At 37.7% G+C, this 18,480-nt stretch overlaps 1 protein-coding gene across 1 annotated transcript; it reads left to right on the top strand.

Annotated features, from left to right (window-relative positions):
• Positions 1-5,568: 5,568 nt before the first annotated feature.
• On the top strand, positions 5,569-18,105 carry LOC139723047 (EF-hand and coiled-coil domain-containing protein 1-like). The gene is made up of 9 exons (XM_071634322.1): positions 5,569-6,118; positions 6,805-7,240; positions 8,554-8,691; positions 11,074-11,312; positions 12,042-12,199; positions 13,451-13,504; positions 15,567-15,725; positions 16,445-16,532; positions 18,050-18,105. The coding sequence occupies exons 1-9, from the start codon at positions 5,569-5,571 to the stop codon at positions 18,103-18,105; spliced, it is 1,878 nt and encodes a 625-aa protein (XP_071490423.1).
• Positions 18,106-18,480: the final 375 nt, after the last annotated feature.

Below are 18,480 nucleotides of genomic sequence, written 5' to 3'. Positions count from 1 at the left end.
GAATGGGCTGTTGGCTGTGGTAGCTTTGATTGTTGCATGTCATGGAAATGAACACTGAATATGGGAAGAATTGTTTGCAATGCCCTCGTGATCAGTTATGGTGGACTAGGGGTATTATTTTCATTAAATGGCCACACAGACAGAAACTGGCTCATTTTGTGATTACAAGTTTATGTTGCTGCATTTTCGTAAAACTATGTATATACAGTATCTAGTGTACATGTATTGAAGGTGTCATGATTTAATGCTTCTGCATTGTTATAATGTCGGAGGTAGCATCACAGTCTGTTGTCATGAAAACACCATTTTCCAAATACATGTTGTGCCCTGTGTACTTGTATGTAGATGTGACATTGACACTTTGTCTGAGTGTTTTTTTTTTTCTATTGTGAATGTGCATGGAGTGCAGGGTCTGCTGAAGAGTACTATTGTTGCAGACACACAACAAAGGCAAATCCTGTCAAACACTGTGCCCATTCCAGAGACTTGTCATAGTAAACATTGCTACAACAAACTTTTGATGGGCAATGAAATAATAAAATAATAATAATGATGATGATGATGATAATACTACTACTACTACTACTAATGATAATAATAATAATGATAATGATAATAATAATAATGATAATAATAATAATAATAATAATAATAATAATAATATTATTATTATTATTATTATTATTATTACTATTATTATTATTATTATTATTATTATTATTATTATTGATGTTAATGATGGTGATGATGATTATTTGTACTGACATGATCACCATGATTACTACTACAGTGTACTACTTCTAATACTACTACATGTACTACATGTACTTGTACTTCTTTTACGATTTTCAATCTCGTCAGCACTACTGTATCATATACAGTTTGTATTCCACACGTTTGAAAATAATCTTTGTCTACACCTCAGCCTAAACCACATTACTACAAAAGATCATTAATATTCAGAGCTGGAATGGTATATTGTATCTATTTATTATAATTATTTTTATTTTTTTACATCCTTTTCTCTCACTGCGTTTAAGTGAAAGGGGTGGTATAGTATTGACGGAGATGAGGACCGGGCTTTAAACTTTTTGCGAGATACCAAGAAACCACTTGTGAAATGCTACAGAGCATACCATTCTGAGAGGAATTTAAAGTTTATCAGATAAACGGTTTTGGAATGGCTGAGACACCCAAAAACAAATAAAACAAAGCGATCCTAATAAAAGGTGGATCCTACCTTTTATTAGGATTGCTCTGTTTTGAATATCTAAGCCATTTCAAAACCAATTTTCAAATAGACACGGAATCCCTCTTGGAAATACATGCTCTTTCATATTTCATAAGAAGTTTCTCATATCATCAAAAATTGTTTGAAACCTGAAATGAGGTCTCAACCAAAACTACAGTATTATGATCCCTTTAATCTTACAAGTATTCCTTTAATCTTAAAAAGAAAGTAACTCCTTAAAGAGTTTTCCTGCCATGCAGGCTTGATAAAGTGATGACGAATATTATTATGTAATCCATTGTACTGCTATGCTGCACCGATCAACATTTTACTTCACATATACTTCCCTCCCATTGTTTTATTTGTTAATCTATTTGTTTCAAAGGCTTTTAACGTGATTTTGTTTTGCTAGTTATTTTCATGGAAAATAAGAAGTAACAATTATTGTCACTTCTTTTATTTCCGTATCTTAAATGAAACAAACAAATAGCAATCATTTCGTTTTAAACACACTTTATGACAAACTAGTTTTCATAGTATTACATATAAGAAGGAAAAACATACTGTTCGTGTTAAAACCATTAACACAGTATAAATATTGCCTTTTACTGAGAAGGGGAGTACATGTAAGCGAAATAACATTATCCTGTTGTACTACAGTGGACACGAATATGACAGCAGCTAAGAAATCCTTTGCCTACCGTATAGGATGCACAAATCATTTTACACACACAGGCACATGTTGAGTATGTACATATATATATATATATATATATATATATATATATATATATATATGTAATATACTGGAATGGATTATTGCTGAACTATATCGTTGGCTTTGTCATCTTTGGAGAGTATCACAGGTGTGATAAGTGATGATAAAGGATGTCGCATCAGGAGGCCAGATTATTGAAAGATTTTGACATTTGCTTTATGTCTTCCTCGGCCTTCTTTGTACAAACGGATGGTCACTAAAGAGATATAAACGGAGGTGCATGGGATACAAAGAGGAACACAGAATGAAATAATACGCAATGGAATATATAGAATGAACTGTATATTCGGAATGGACGTAATTTCAGTACGTGTATAACGTTTTTTAAACACTTGACAATAAACAAGCTGTATGACATAAAAGAACGGATAACTTCATCCACGAGCTGCGCTACATGTATTTGTGTTCGGTGTATCAATATTTCAACCATACATGTCTACTTAGCTGTGGTGTTCTAGAAATACGTCCTTTTATGTTATGTAATCGCAAAATACAATGTATGCGAAATTTCCAGTTGTGTTTATTGTATGTATTCCATACAGCTTATTTCATTTTATGTTCCATCTATCCCGTACACCTCTGTTTATGTATCTTTTTAGTACTTATTAGGCATAAATCCATCTGTTTGTGCAGACAAATAAAACTGAGGTATTTAGACAAAAAACAAAATAATGTCGAAAGCCTCAAAAATCTGGGCTCCAGCGACATCTTTTGTCATTATTTATCACACCTTTATAATATTCTGTAATGTAGGTAAACGATTTTTTTTTTTTTTTTTTGGGGGGGGGATATCCTTATGTAATCTGTTTCGTTATATCTGTTCTTGTCTTTCATTAGACAATAAATGCTTTGGGTTGGATTAATGCGCGGTCGCCCGCTTCCTCTCCCGTGACTAAACCGAGGAAAAAGAGGCAGAAATAGCTCTCCGCCTAACGTTAATTTTGTTTGATATATTGAATTCCTAAAGAAAATATGCCGGTGAGTGCTTGGCTTTTTAGACAGATTTCATCTCGAAATCGCCAGTTGGGCAGATACATCAACAAAGAAGCGGTATACTGACGAGGTGGAGCTCTCTTCTCATGCGAAATCAATTGGTGTGAAACGGTTAGGGCGTGAAAGCGCGCTCGCGGAGTAATTACCGGTAGCTAATCAGGTGTGCGCGGAAAGCGGGATTTCGGGAGAGCCCCCCGAGACCAAGATTCAAAGGGTGGCTTCTAGGACGCAGACAGTAAATACAATCACTACATTACTGTGTGTTTGTTTCGTATCTTTTCGCCCCTTCAGTTCGAGTGCTATTGACCTATTACTCTGTTTTTTTTCTATCTCAATTATTTAAGCGCTTTCTTTTCCCCCTCTCACTATTTTGAAAAACAAAGTGTATAAACAGAGATGCGCTTAATCAGACGAATAGAAGATAATGAATGTTTGACAACTGATTTTACCGAGATATCGCGATGGGAAATAATACTGGGTTTTTTTCTAATAATAATAATAATAATGATAATAATAATAATAATAATAATAATAATAATAATAGTGGCTACTTGTATAGCGCACAGGTCCACTTTAAGTGCTCATGGCGCTTCAGAAATGAAAAGATATTTACATGTATATACATATTCAAACATTTCAACAAAGAAGAAAATGGTAAACAAAAACAAATATATACCAAATAAGAATGCAACATATACCAATTAAAAATACAATATTGATCCAACATTAATGACGTACAGCAATTACAGTCCTCAGTATGAAAGGAACAGATACGTTTTAAGGTTGGATTTGAATGACTGTAGATGACAGTTCCCTTAACTGAAGAGGCAACTGATTCCACGATTTTGGTCCCATAACGGAAAAAGCACGATCACCATACCCATGTTTTACTCTGGGTGTTTGGAGTATGAATGTGTCTGATGATGAACGTAGCCTTCGTGTCGAATTGTATTTTTGAACAGAATTACTTATACGGGGGAGAAAGAATGAACTGAATGATGTACTAATAACAGAATCTTGAAAATAATCCTTTTTTCTACAGGTAACCAATGCAAGGAACGGAGAACTGGTGATATGGAATCAAACTTATTAGTAAAAGTTAACAATCGGGCAGCAGAATTTTGGCAACCGTTGAAGTTTTGTGACATTTTTTTTTTTGGAAGATTACATAACAATGAATTCGAAAAATCCAACCGAGAAGAAATCAAAGCATGAATAAGTATCTCAGCGGCAGATTTAGACAAATATATCCTTATGAAACCTAAATTACGCAACTGATATCGAACATTCATCATGTTTCAGCAATATCATAAGCTCTTTTCAACAAAGACATTGATTTCCTAGCTTGGATAATCACTTTGGTTGCGAGTATACTATATTTAACTAACAAAGCACTAGTCGAAGCAGTTGTACTCGGTACTTTTTTTTTCCTATGGATATTGACGAAGGGCAGCACTGAATACAAACGATTAATGTAAGTTTTGTTGATCTGCTTGGATGGCTAATTCAACAAAATATTGCAATGAACCTTAAATGTACTTACAGTACAGTCATAGGCCTATTGATCTTGTTACACGAGTTGTCTTGAGTCTGAACTAAAAAAAAAAAAAAAAAATGTGTTTACGGTATCACGAATTTTGTGCTTTGCCAGGACAAATATTACTACAGGCGTTCCCAGCTCATCATATTCGTCGATCAGAAACAACAGTTAAAGGTAAATTATACTTACGACAACATTTATACCGGCACATCATTTCGAGGATCTCGTTAAACGTACTACAATGTATTTGCTACGAAGGCGTTGATTGGCTGACCGAGATGTGGAGTTATCGTCAGATGAAGGGCGATGACTGGGAACAACCAATAGTGTACACTCACCTTCGTCAACGCGCATGTTGCCGTGCGGTGCGCCGTGGCGAGACGCTGATTGGATTGTTGTGGGATAGACAGATTAAAGTCATGCTTTGCGACATCATACTTCTGCCCTATTATTCGAGAAGAGAGGTCGACGCTTTGATGAGTGACTGTTTGGATCTCGGGAAAGACAGAAGTGTTACTTCCAGAGGATTGACCAAGGTACGAGAAAGTGAAATTTGTTCAGCAGTCTGTTGATGAATGCTGTGACGCGCCAGTGGCAAATAACTGCATGCACTCGCGTATTGACGTAGATGAGTCAAGGTAAAAAGGTAAAATCACTGTCGTGACCTGGTTATACCAGGGACGTTTCACAACTTAGTGTTTCTATAGTCCTGACATTTAAAGCTACAGAAGCAGATGTTCTAGTGCATTTCGAATGTTGTCTTAGTGTATTGATTGACTTGACGGGGGGGGGGGGGGGGGGGAGGGGGGTTCAGTCTGCCCAAATAAACAGGACTGTGGAGAGAGAGAAGGGGGAGGAGATTCCGACCTATCGCGGCTCAGCCAATCATATTCACTGATTTGAAATTTGGTTCTCGACAATCTAGCACTCAATGCTCTTGCTCGCATTGATAGAGACCAGTGTTCGTTTAAACAGTCTCTGGGAAATCAATACGTACTTTCTTTTATGTTCCGATAGCATTCTCAGATGGAGAGCAAGCAGAGCTTCATTTTTCCTGTTCATCGAGCTCAGTGGTTGACCAGAGCGTTGTCACTTGCTTACAACCATCATGCAGAAGGCGACATCAGCAACGAGATCGTGGTGCTATCGACCGGCATCGACCAGTACATCCAAGAAGTTTTCCATCACCTCAGCAAGAGTGACCTCACATGTTGTCATGGTGACGAGGAAAAGAAAGTCTCTTCCGTCGACTTTGCTATTCTTTGTCACTATCTTGGGTTGACACGGGAGGAGCAGCTACCGGTTAATGGCGAGAGGGAACCAACGGGAATGACTTTTCGGGAATTCCACTCCCGGCTGATAGAATGCTTCTCTTCATTTGACATCCAAGATGACGATCTCGAGGAAGAGAAAAGAAACAGGTGGAATAATAACTCTGGAGGTGTGGTTGAGGCGCATATTAACGTACGGCACGGTGGCGGGATCTCTGTGCGTCACATGTGTTCCAACTGCTTCAAGAAACAGTCTCCAATGGATGTATTCCACTCTTTGCTTTTCAAGTGCGGGAATAATTCAGGTTAGTTCATGTTTATCAGTAACACAGGGAGCACCTTTATGGGTGCAACTTTGCACCATTCAGACAGTGTCACAATAGGAGCACCTCTAAATATTCAACTTTATGCAAAGCTGCGCCCGTAAAGGTGCTGCCAGTGTGACATTAGTCTGCATCTTCAATGATGCAGATTTGAACCTGTTTTTCTAAGTGTGTGCTAGAAAAAGTTTTATTGCTACCACTAAATATCGTCGACCTTATTACCGCTGAGCCCCGTTTTATCAAAAGGTAAAATCGATTATAAATTTCCTTAACACAGAGGCTGGCATAGACTTACGCTAGAAATCAAGTATATAATCAATTATAACTCTTCATAAAACAGGGCCTTGATCTTGCTATTTCGTATCCTGAAAATAACGTTTGTACTTAGCGTAGGCCTACAAAAAATCATAAACATCTATCCGCTACATGAAGAGCATGAATATCATAGGCAATATTCTTCATGTAATGGTGCAAAATTTTTCATAGAATTATGGTAAAGCTTTGTAACAAAGGCCTACTTGTGTATGTGAGACATTCTTGTTTATCATTTTACAATTATTAATAGAATATATGGAATCTAAACATTCCACAGAAATATCGCGAATCTATCTGCTCAATACATGTTAAACCGTTCTATGTTTTCACCTTGGCGTCTCGCCTTTATGAAGGTGATTGGAATCAGGGCAGAAATGGTGAAAATATTTCGGCGGAAAAACAAGATATGGACTCCCTTGAAGAAGAGAACAATAATCTCCGCGAGCTGGTGGAAGATATGCGGGTAGCGCTGCAGTCATCCGACGCCAAATGCCTGGCGCTGCTCGTTGAGGTGCGGAAGCTATCCCAGGGAGATTACAACCCTCAATTTCCCCACCACTATCAGGGGAATTATTCGACTGAAGCTCCATCGAGGAGGGCCAACTCCGGGGGTGATTGGGAGTCTGTGAGAGTGCTGCAGCTCGTGAGGGAGCTGGCAAGGCTCCGTGATGAGAGGGACAGTCAACTCGAAGAGGCCATCTTGTTCACCCAGCAATTGGAAGTTGAGCTTTGGAGTGAGAGACGGCAGGGAGAATTTGACAACCAAGAGAATGGCTCCTCACACACAAGGTGACATTTCATGATTCTATTTCATCATTTTTTTATTCCATACGATAATGAAGATGATAATGTTTTACAGCATTTGTATGGCGCCATTTTGTTTTTTAAAAAAACTCATTCAAAGGAGCACATATACGTGTTTGTGTGTGAATATGTATTTCACTTTGTTCATGACATGCATTTACCATTACTTACATGCACCTTTGAATCTATATAAATATATACATATATATATATATATATATATATATGATTAAGTATATGTGGATTGGGTGAATACTAGTATGTGTGTGTGTGCGTGTGTGTGTGTGTGTGTGTGTGTGTGTGTGTGTATGTGAGTGCATGCGTTTCCTTGCCTATCCTTTGTCAAATCCGAAACTACTGTCTTGTCTTTTGTCAAAAGTTTCTTACATGCTGAATTTTCTATTGCAACATTTCGTTGTGTACCACAATTGTTTATTTCTAATGCATTCCACCATAATCTTTGTGTACAGATACGATAGGATATACTCCTCTGACGAAATCATTATTGAAATATAAAATTGTTTCCCATACATTTATCAATGAGGAAATATCTGTGCTGTGGAAGAACTGCAAACAATCATGGAAAACGTGCTACTTTGTTGATTTAAGACCAATGCCTCTCGATGTTAAGAGTTTTCTGTTGTGCGGTACATAAGCATGATAAGTCATGAGTGTAACATTTTTATGTACAATGTCGTCATGCAAAATCATCTTGTAGATTTGCTTGTCACATGCTTTCATTGAGTTTACATTTATTTATCATTAACCTCTAATATACTCTTGCTATGTCAACTTTCTCAATATTTTGAAGAATGAATGAGCACTGCCTGCGTTGAACTGATAGTTTCAACTTATTTGTAGCTGAAAGCCAATACAGTTTAACTAAGAAAGAACCCTTTAATATATATGATAGCATAACACGAACGAACTGACATTGAAGACGAGATGACCATAGAATAATGTAGATTATTATAATATTTAACCTGACAATAATAGCTCTCGTTGTTGCTACTCGTATATCTACTACAGGATTATTATATACTGCATAAAATATTGTAATCACATATAATCACTGTAAGTTTTATCATTCTTACAAAAAAGTTCGTAGATGTGATCATGTCTTCTTCCTTTTTTTCAAAGAAGAACTTTTATTCACTGGGAGTAAAAGCTTGAGCAAAAGAATAATATTTCACCATCAAAACTGCAGTGTCGGGCCTCTGACCAGTCAGATTATCGATGATAAAAATAATCAATTGAGAAAATGTTTCAAAAATTAATTACGTCCCTGTCACCCACAGAGACGAGACTTATTCCGCTCTCCTTAATCAGCTGTCTTCAGCGAGGAGTAACGTGCAGACTGGTCTCGATAAAGTACGTCTACTTGAGATTAAGCAGAGTAAGGGATTGCTTGCCTCAAAAGCAGCAGACACAAATGGGTAGGTGACGATATTGATAAAACTATGCCGTGGTTGATAGGGTTAGGGTGAGGGCATGAATAGTTTCATTGTAACTGTATACCAATTTCATGTGTGTCACTCATTGCCGATTGGTATTTTCCATCTTCTCTTTCTAACATCCTTCGTAAACATTATGAGAGGACTATAACGTATTCTACATAAAGACTGGTGTGTGTGTGTGTTTGTGTGTGTGTGCGTGTATGTGTGTGATGATCTTTTCTTTATACTAGGAGGAATATCACTGGGGAATATACGCTTTCCTATCACGATCAGATGAATGCGAGCAAATAGAAATGGTCGGCGCCACTCCAGAAAACTCATTTTGAGGGTCCTCCACGAATAACGTCTCATATACGAGTACTCCCAGCGTATGTGGTGCCTTACCAAGCGGTTTCAGCGATATTACTTCCAAAGAGGATTAAAAAGGGATTATCGTCATATTTATCTTCGAACCGACCTACTTTTTTTTTGAAGTTGTTTGCGACTGCATAGCTGGTGGTTCATTGATAGCTGTACGTGTACAACTCTTATACGGTGGATTAGGGCGGTCCGTGGACTACAGTCATTCAGTTAATTTTCCCAATGCCTGGCAGCCTCGCCAGGTGTATCCAGTGTCTAAGTATTTTTGCTTTATTGCAATCATTTATTATTTTCGTCTCTGTATTTTATTTCATATTGCATGTCTTTTGCCAAATAAAATAATAATGATAATGATGATACATTAGAAATATACTGCACATTGTAGATCGCTACATGGATGCAGTGTGCTTCTTGGTATGCATAGCTAAAATGACGTAAAGCTTTTGCTAGGTTTGGGGGGGGGGGGGGGGGCGTGTGTGCTGCGCTTTTGTATGTTGACTCATACTGTCTGCAAGTGTTTGCATAAATGATATAACTGTCATTATCTAATATGACTATACCATAGTCCTGTTCTAAAACATTTGGGTACATTGAATGTTACGGAACGTAGAAAATATCCAATTGACTTATAACGAGAAAATTTGACATAGGTTCCTGTAAAGGAGAGGATATGGTGTTTCTCTTTAAACATTCTCAATTTTTCATCAGTGGTTACTATCCATCATTACAGCAGCAGATTGTTATAACACAGATTCGAAAATTACGCCCCGAATAGGAAGTACGTGTATATCTTATACGTCACGACGATTTTACGTCTAAAGCTTAAAAGAAAAATTGAAACATACTTGCTCTGTAAGAATCTTTGGCTGATGCAAAAAGTTTGTTGGCCTTTTCCTGTGTGACATCATGGACATAGTATTTTATCTCACTCTCTCTTTCTCTCTGCGATACATTTATGTTTAACTTCGTTACATTCCATGATAGGAACGTTTCATGACTTCTGTACGCTCAAGCCCCTGTCTAGACTAAAAGGATAAGGCTTTGACTTTGATTGCTGACGGATTATAAGATCACGTCGTCGTCGTTGTTGTTGTTGTTGGTAGTGGTGGTTTGAATGGCGCACTCTTCTTCTTTGGGGTCCGCATAAATTCTTATTGAGAGGTTACATAGTCTTGAAGAAGAACGTTTCTGGCAGTCGAGATTGCCTTAAGATTGCATAATTCCGATTTGCGCGCTCGAAAGAGTGCGGCGATTTAATAAATAAATTATCCACACTTGGTTTCCATGCAGGGTGACATAGAGTTCACTGGTACTGTGAGGAGTAACAGTAACCACCTTCACTCTTGGTTTTCAATATGATAATGACTGATGAAATATCTGTTTCGACATTTCTCTTTTCTTACAAATTTTCCTATATCCAGCTATCGATCCATTATACATTCATGATTATATTCATTAACGTCTAGTGGATGACCGCGACTCTACGGATAGGGATATTTTTAATTAGATTCAGATGAATATGAATCTACAAATAAAAAAAGTGTCTTCCAGAACACATGAACTTCATCAAGTCTAAATCGATAACTTCTGTCTTATGAATGTTAAAAAAAGTTGTAAATACTATCATTATATCAATGCTACGCCAGTTCAAGGAGAATTTTGTCTATTCCTCATTGAGAATATTACCCAAAATAGTGCAAATGGAGGCATAAAAGCATTGTAAGTCTCGTCGACGTTTGGCGCTGGATTCATTTGCTGTGATGCGCTACCGAAAGACGTTCTTCTTAAACTTGAATAGCTATAATATTGAATAGCTATATTAAGATACCTGGTCGTCCTGGATGATATATGATCATGACCATGATATGAAAGTAACATGGCCTTTTTAGTGCTTACATACTTTAGATAGCAACGATGAATATTTCATCACGTGCTTCAAAAAAAAAAACAACTCTAACAACAAGCAAACACAACTTACCGTCGCTAATCTTTATCCATCAGGTTTTCCCCTACATCTGATGAAGTCAAAACAGAATATCAAGACGTGATCACGGAAGAGGGAATTACCCCTGAGATGTATTACGACTATATCGACAAAGATGACGAAGACGAAGACGAGAACGAGGAAGAGAATGACGGCATGAATGGAAGCCCAGACGACATAAACAATTCGCCAGACGTGAGCAAGTTGAGCGAGACCAGTGTCGAATCGGCATCCGATGATGACAGCGTCATAACGAGTGAGCGAGAAGGATGATATATTTTATGTAGGCCAATAGTGTCACAACAGTATAGCACGTTAAAGAACAAAAAGGATTTCACATGGGTACGTTTTTAGTGACTATGGAAGGCAATGACATAATGCCTTCTTTTAAAATGGCACTTATAACATGTCTCAACAGGCATACAAAAAAGAAGACTGAGCTTTGAAACAATGGGAAGTTTAATGTGTCAGATATGGTTACCTCAAATATAATGTGGTCATCGATTAAGCAGATCAAGATTAAAGGAGAAAAATATGACTGACGTCATGAATAAGAAGAGTTAATTAGGCAATGCATTTGCAATAAACTGCAGAATATTTCCAAAAAAAAAATCAAAGGAGAATTAAGAAGAATCAATTCTGATGCACATGACGATATCTGTCCTCTAGCATAAGAGGTAGTTCATTATTGTAAGGACATACTTTGGATTGTTTACTCTGTGTATAAGCGATGGTTTATTATATGAAATTACAGTACATACTTTTAAAGCTGCACAATGCTCGTGATGTTTCAGTGGATATAATTCGTCAAGGTTTGAAATTTGAAGGTAATGGATATGTAAATCTGGAAATAGCAAAAGAGATCATCATTGACAAATTGAAATTCAGCTTTATTGTGAAAAGCAGCGAACGGTCTGTTTTGTACTAAGCAAAGTTTATTCTGAGAGCGCTGTTCGTCACTTTAACTGATTCATCGGAAGTACAGGTGTACATTGTGGTGATTGGCAACACTATGCTGCTGGTCCCAATGAGTCCTCCCACATCACCCATGGCAACATGACACAGGTGGAGGCAGAGAAGCTGATGCAAAGTCTCCAGCAACTGGAGGAGGAGAACGAGATGATGTCACACAGAATGGAACAGGTGGACATTTATTTTATCCGTCTATGACAGCTCCTATACCTGTATACTAACTCATTGGTATTCATTCATTCATTCATTCATTCATTCATTCATTCATTCATTCATTCATTCATTCATTTTTTTTTTTCATTTCCAGCAGAAACATAATATATTGTACTTAAATTGAATACATAGATTGCATCACAATGCATAATAAACGTAGAGGTATATACTATTCTACCGGTAAATACCAAAAAGGGAGAAATAGAGCTCAGTTTGTAGAGCCCAAAGCAGTTCCTCGAAATTGAGCGAGATGAGCAATTGTCTATAATATGACAATCGGTTGTTTTTGTTTATTTCTTCTTTATTCCCGGCTGGTCATCTGCTGGAATACAAACAGCAACAAAATGATTCAACAAATAATTTTAGTCGTTTTCTACACTATGTCAAGAAATCTGTCCCCGGATATGATGCACAGAAAACCGCTATCATAATTATTCAGCAAGGTTTTGTAACGAAAATTATTTAGTTCTAAATAATTTTCTAACCCCAATTCAGCCTTTATCAACTATACAAATTTTACCAAGATAGATTTTGCTATCGGTTTTATAAGTAGGCCTACTTATTCATCGGTGGATATTCAATAATCGAGTAAATTTAACGAAAAAATTAGAAACTTCAGAGTATGCAAGACAAGGTTAATGTACTCCTTGACTCGGCATGGTTTTTACTATGTTACGATCTGATTCATTTTATGTTTGCATGCAAAGTAATAGCACTCGCGGGGGTGTATACATAAGACTTTATGTACCTCTAGACGAGAGCTGTTGTGATTATGTCAAAAGCTAATTTCCCCTGATATTCCAATCGGCATAGCTCTCGCGCTGTAAAATCAGTCAATTTTTCTTAATCCGCTGCATGCACCATCTTTTGTTCATCATTCAAGACTTTGAATCCAAACTTACCTTATACATGTAACAAAATCCATCTACTTTTGATTTATCGATATCGGCAGTATACGTATATATTTTGTCACTGTAAACTACCTCAATTCTGCCTGTCGGGTGCTATGGTAGTTGTTTTTAAACCATTGATAAAATAATAAAGTAATAATAATAATAATAATAATGATAATAATAATAATAATAATAATAATAATGATAATAATAATGATAATAATAATAATATTAATAATATGGCCTACGTGTTCATTGTCTCTTCTATGGAATTACTGCCTCGAAAAATAATTCCCGACTCTCCCCATGATCACAGTCTAATGATTTAGAAGCGACAGAGATTGAGAATTGCGTTGCCTGCGAGCAAAACGTGAGTCACGAAATGCGTTCTTTGTACCGACTAAATTAGCCGTGAGTTAATGACAATAACCGCTTGTTTACCCTATGTGTTAATGCTATATTGACTCCAGGCAGTGATTTTAGAGCGCTGAACCTCTCATCCTGTCCACTGTGTCGAAATATGAAAGTATGAATTACGCCAATCTCAGGCCGTTTTTTATTTTTATTTTTTTTTTTGGGGGGGGGGAGGGGTTGAGGAGATGGCTGTTGAAGGGTCATTCATCTTTTGTATTTTTCAATCACTTTATTCTAAAATGAAAATATCGAAAATATCTATGTAATGTTCCTTTTGATTGTTATGGTTGTTGGCGTTATTTTCTACTTGCCACCTGTTCCTCCTTATCATTTCAATTATTTTTTTTAATATCAAGATTATCTTTATTACAATATCATCTATATTGTCATCTTTTTCAATGCCGCTAGTGTTTGGAGGTAACACTGGTGTATCTCGCATGGATTTTATATTGAAGAATATGAACAGGGAGGTGAGACATCATATGGAAAGGTTTTTGGCCAAAAGTCTACTAAAATCATTCTACAGCTGAGAGTGCACGCTGCCCGCACACACAGAACGCCAAGGTGCACGCTTTGAATTATTCATGAGCCTACACGGTCTGCCACACACGTCGTGCACACAGCAGTGATACGGACTGGTCCATTGTCGAATATGGGTAAAATGCTGCAGAAACAACATAGGGGCAGTCATAAACATAGCATTATATGGGTTAAATCTACATTGACAACATGAATTACATGCTTTTCATGAAATTGTTTACATTATCTGCTTTTTAACTGACCACACACTCACACACACACACACACATATACGCGCACACTCACTGAGGTATCAATCTTATATTGCTGACAGACGTCGCTTTCTGGTCATGTGCAGCAACTTCAGTAAATTAATAGCAAAACCCAAGTACACTCTATAAGATGCACAAATAGAAACTGAAAGCTGATGTAGTGTAGATTCACAATCATGTTGGAATGTTGACCACTGCAAGTTCCACCGGCACTGCACTGCACTGTGCTTCATGCTCCACTCGTTGTTACCTGGGCACGTTCACCCCCATTACACAATGGTGCACTCTGCGTATATGCGCTTGCCGAGAAAGATATGATCATCGAACATCATCGAAGAAGAAAATTCCCGTTTTCTATATCTTCTCAGCAACATATAAAGTCATAACTGGTACAGTAGGTGGTCAGTTAATACAAGGGTTCACCGCTGACTTCAGGAAACTTAGAAATGAGAAATACATATCCAATTTACGTTATAACTCACGGTATATGAAATCATAACTCGTCCAAATGCAGCCACAAATAAACAGTGACGTCATGTTTCATATGATAATGAGCTTCTCTGAGTCGCCGATTGTGATTGGATTGAGGACGGGACCTTCTCAGTTTTTTGCCAATTCCGACAAGACCTACAATCCAATCACAATGAGTTTGACATATATGATAGAGAATTTTTTGGCGCGTAATATGGTCGAAGCCACAGCTTCATGTGCCATTCGGTTGCGGAGATACAGCCTTTCAAATAGGGAGGTATCACTGCATCACACGGCGAACACTTCAGGAAGTGTGTACAATCCTATGGGGCAGTTATTCTGAAGTGAACTCACAAAGCTGTTTTTGAGCAGCCAGTCCGACGTTATTAGAAGTCCATTTATCTTCTAATTTTAGTATTCTACAGAAAAATGTCCTAAGACTAGAAAACCGCTAGCCACAAGTCCACGGACATTACTTACTTTATGATATTTTTCCATTAATGACAGTAAGTCGGGTTTTGCTTGTGCGTCTCCATAGGTTATAACACAGGGTGCGCGCGCGCGTGTTCTGTGTGTATTAAAAGAGACAACCTTTCCATATGTCCCTGACATGCAGGATAAAACTTTCATTTACAGATATTATATCGCTGTGTATCAAATAAACAAATCACCAAAGAGGACAGGCGAACCATATTTTTAATAGCTGGCATTTTCTGTTCTAATTGCAACATTTTCTCATTTTGGACAACCTTCCAGCTTCAATCGGAACTAGCAGCCGAGATTCGTGGAAGAGATGAGGACCGGGGTCGATTTGTCGAAGACGTGAAGGCGATAGAGTCAGAACGTTTTCGACTGTCGTCTCTAGAGGACGAGTTGGGTGATGTCATACTACTGCTTGGTCGGGTTCGAGAAATGGTGAGATTGCCATTATAATGTAGAAAGTAAAGGAGAGAAATCAGATTAGGAGGATAAGGAATTCCTATTAAATTAGGGTGACGGCAAGTGCCAATGACAACGTACTCTCACGGCTACTTCGCAACGAAGGATAATTGGATGAATTATGGGAGGAGTTGCAGTTTCATCCATCAATTTTTTCTTTTTCATTTCCTATCATGCAACAATTGCTATTTGTTGCTGGATCCAATTCTTGCTTACTTGTTTTTCAACAAATAATCAAGAAACATCCGTTTTTATTTTGTATGCCTATAAATCCATGTGTATATACATCCCAAATATATGTCATTATGTATGTACGTAATACATATGTACATAATTTATAAATGTGTGTATATATGTGTGTGTATGTTGGTATGTTCGTGTGTGTACCCGCTTGAGAATATTGGGACTCATAATCTTTGAAATGCTACTTGTGTTATGAGTTTATTTGCGACAAATCACCGTTACCGTGTTTTTTGGCGTATAATTTTAATTAGTCTGCAGTATAGTAATTGACTGCAAACATTTGATAAGATTGAAGGGAATACCAATTGTTCTCCGTTTCTTCTCTTAAAAATAGAATTGTGCCCTCATTGTCGGGAAATTCAGTCGTAATTGTGATTGCAACCACGTTTTTGCAGCCGTGTGAAAGCAGCCCTTAATTGCTCTGAATTATATGTCTATCCTTCATCAAACAGAACCTATCAAAGCGCTCTCTTGGAAGAATCTTGTTCGACATCGTGGGCCGCAGTCCTTACCAAGCCGACGTTGACCACAGCAGTACTGGTGAGAATGCAGGAAGTCGCTATCTGAGTGTATATTCTCTTGTTGTCCAGCTGCAAATAGTGCAATGTTATTTGTCATTGTAGTTGCAGCTTTACGAAATTATTCCTTCTTGCGTATTACCAATACGACTCTACACGAGCAAGGTTTTGTAACTATTAGTACGGTATTCTATCACTTGGTCTACTCCCAAATCGTCTAATAGCCAGTTAGTCTCAACCCACACGGTCTAATCCTGTTTCGTCTACATGTCCAATTGCCACTTAGCCTCATTACCAGTTGGTCTACTTCCAGTTGGGCTATGCCCATTTCGTCTAGCTATTACCCACAGTTTATTGGGAAAAAATCCAAGGAGACAAAATTGCGATTAGACCATAAACATGGTCATTAGACGAAACGATAATCAGCCAAACTGAACATCAGACCAAGTGAGGATTAGACCAAACGCGCATAAGACGAAATTGATAGTAGACCAAATGAGTTTAGTCGTAGTGGTGTTAGACGTACTGGGAAGTAGACCATCTGATATTAGACCAAGTGGCAATAAACCATTAATACCACCATAAAAGAGCATGCGAACGTCGTATATTAATCCGTCTTCATTTTACCCGAGGGTAACTGCTTTTGTTTTCGCGTGTTACATTGGAGGGTAGCAACAATGTGCCAAATCGGTCGGAAATTCATCATGGTCAACACTGATGATTTCAACAGGATTGGGCTTATTGTTCGATCAGTCAACTTGTATATTAACAAAATTGTGCTCTGAAATTTAATTGTATAGAGTCAACTCTAAAGTTAATTCTTTTACATGTATTTAGTGGTTTAGTATTGAGAAGTAAAAAATGCTCTCTGAATTTTAGATTATTATTGAGTTTGTTCAACGCTTTTTAATATATTTTCCAACTTGCAACTAAAGTGAGGGTAAAGCACAGAAAAACAAAAAAGTTTGCCAGATGAAATATTGCGTCGGCTCAATGGAAAAAGGGGTTAGCGCACCTTCGGGCTCAAATTTTCCAAGAAAATAAAAATTTGTCATTCGAAAGCAGATGGCATGAGCTACATTTTCATATCAACAGATATGTCAAATTCGATCTAATTTTGTAAAAAATCCCAAAAGAAAAAGGCGATAACGTGCCGTATGCACGTCTTTGTGGTAGCAAAAAGGGGTTAACGTGAATGCGCTCTTTCGCTTCTCTTGCCTAAAGCATGGTACGAGAAGCATAAAGGGGTTATCGTTCATGCACAACCACATAACGCTTTCTCGTAATTTCGCTTGCAATGCGTCCTGACAAGTGAAAAGGCGTTATCGTCGTTCTAACTGTACTGACGCGCGCGCGCGCGCCGCCTGAGATGAGCTAGCGCATCGGCTGCATGCTCAATATGCCATGTACATGTACAGTATGCATAATGGGTACGGTTAGTACGCAGAGTCTACCGGTATTAAAATTGACTTCAATATGATATCATTAATTGCATTGGACTGCTGAATTGAAGGACGTCAACTATCTCATACTCCGTAGATCTACCCGTGATCGACGACGAACGTCAGAGTTCAGACGAATCGGAAAAATGGTAAGGATAAACCTTAGTAGATCTAGATCGATCTAAGGGCCAAATCGTGAAATCAGCCACCACTCACCTCGCTCGTGCGCTCGCTCCGTATACAAAGTCGATGGGAGAGGGTAACGGGCAACAGCACTGACGAAATAAACGGCAGTGAATGGACTGGGGACTTATTTCACGATAATGCCGATCTAATTAAGTTAGACGACTTTATGTTAACACTATTTTAATTGCTGTTGGGTTGTTTTTTTTGTAGAATTAGCAGCATGATTCTCATAGGATTACTTACAATTTAGATTTGCTGGACCTCGATCTAGAAACTCTAGATCTAAGTTAGTAAGTAGTTAGATAGACCTAGACTATAATCTAGTCTGAGACTAAAGTTAGA

The sequence above is a fragment of the Diadema antillarum genome, unplaced genomic scaffold, assembly GCF_040938485.1.
Source record: "Diadema antillarum isolate AM-2024a unplaced genomic scaffold, OU_Dant_1.0 scf00000180, whole genome shotgun sequence".
Taxonomy (NCBI): domain Eukaryota; kingdom Metazoa; phylum Echinodermata; class Echinoidea; order Diadematoida; family Diadematidae; genus Diadema; species Diadema antillarum.
Note: the sequence above shows the minus strand (reverse complement) of the source record. Positions and strands in the feature narration are given on the sequence as shown.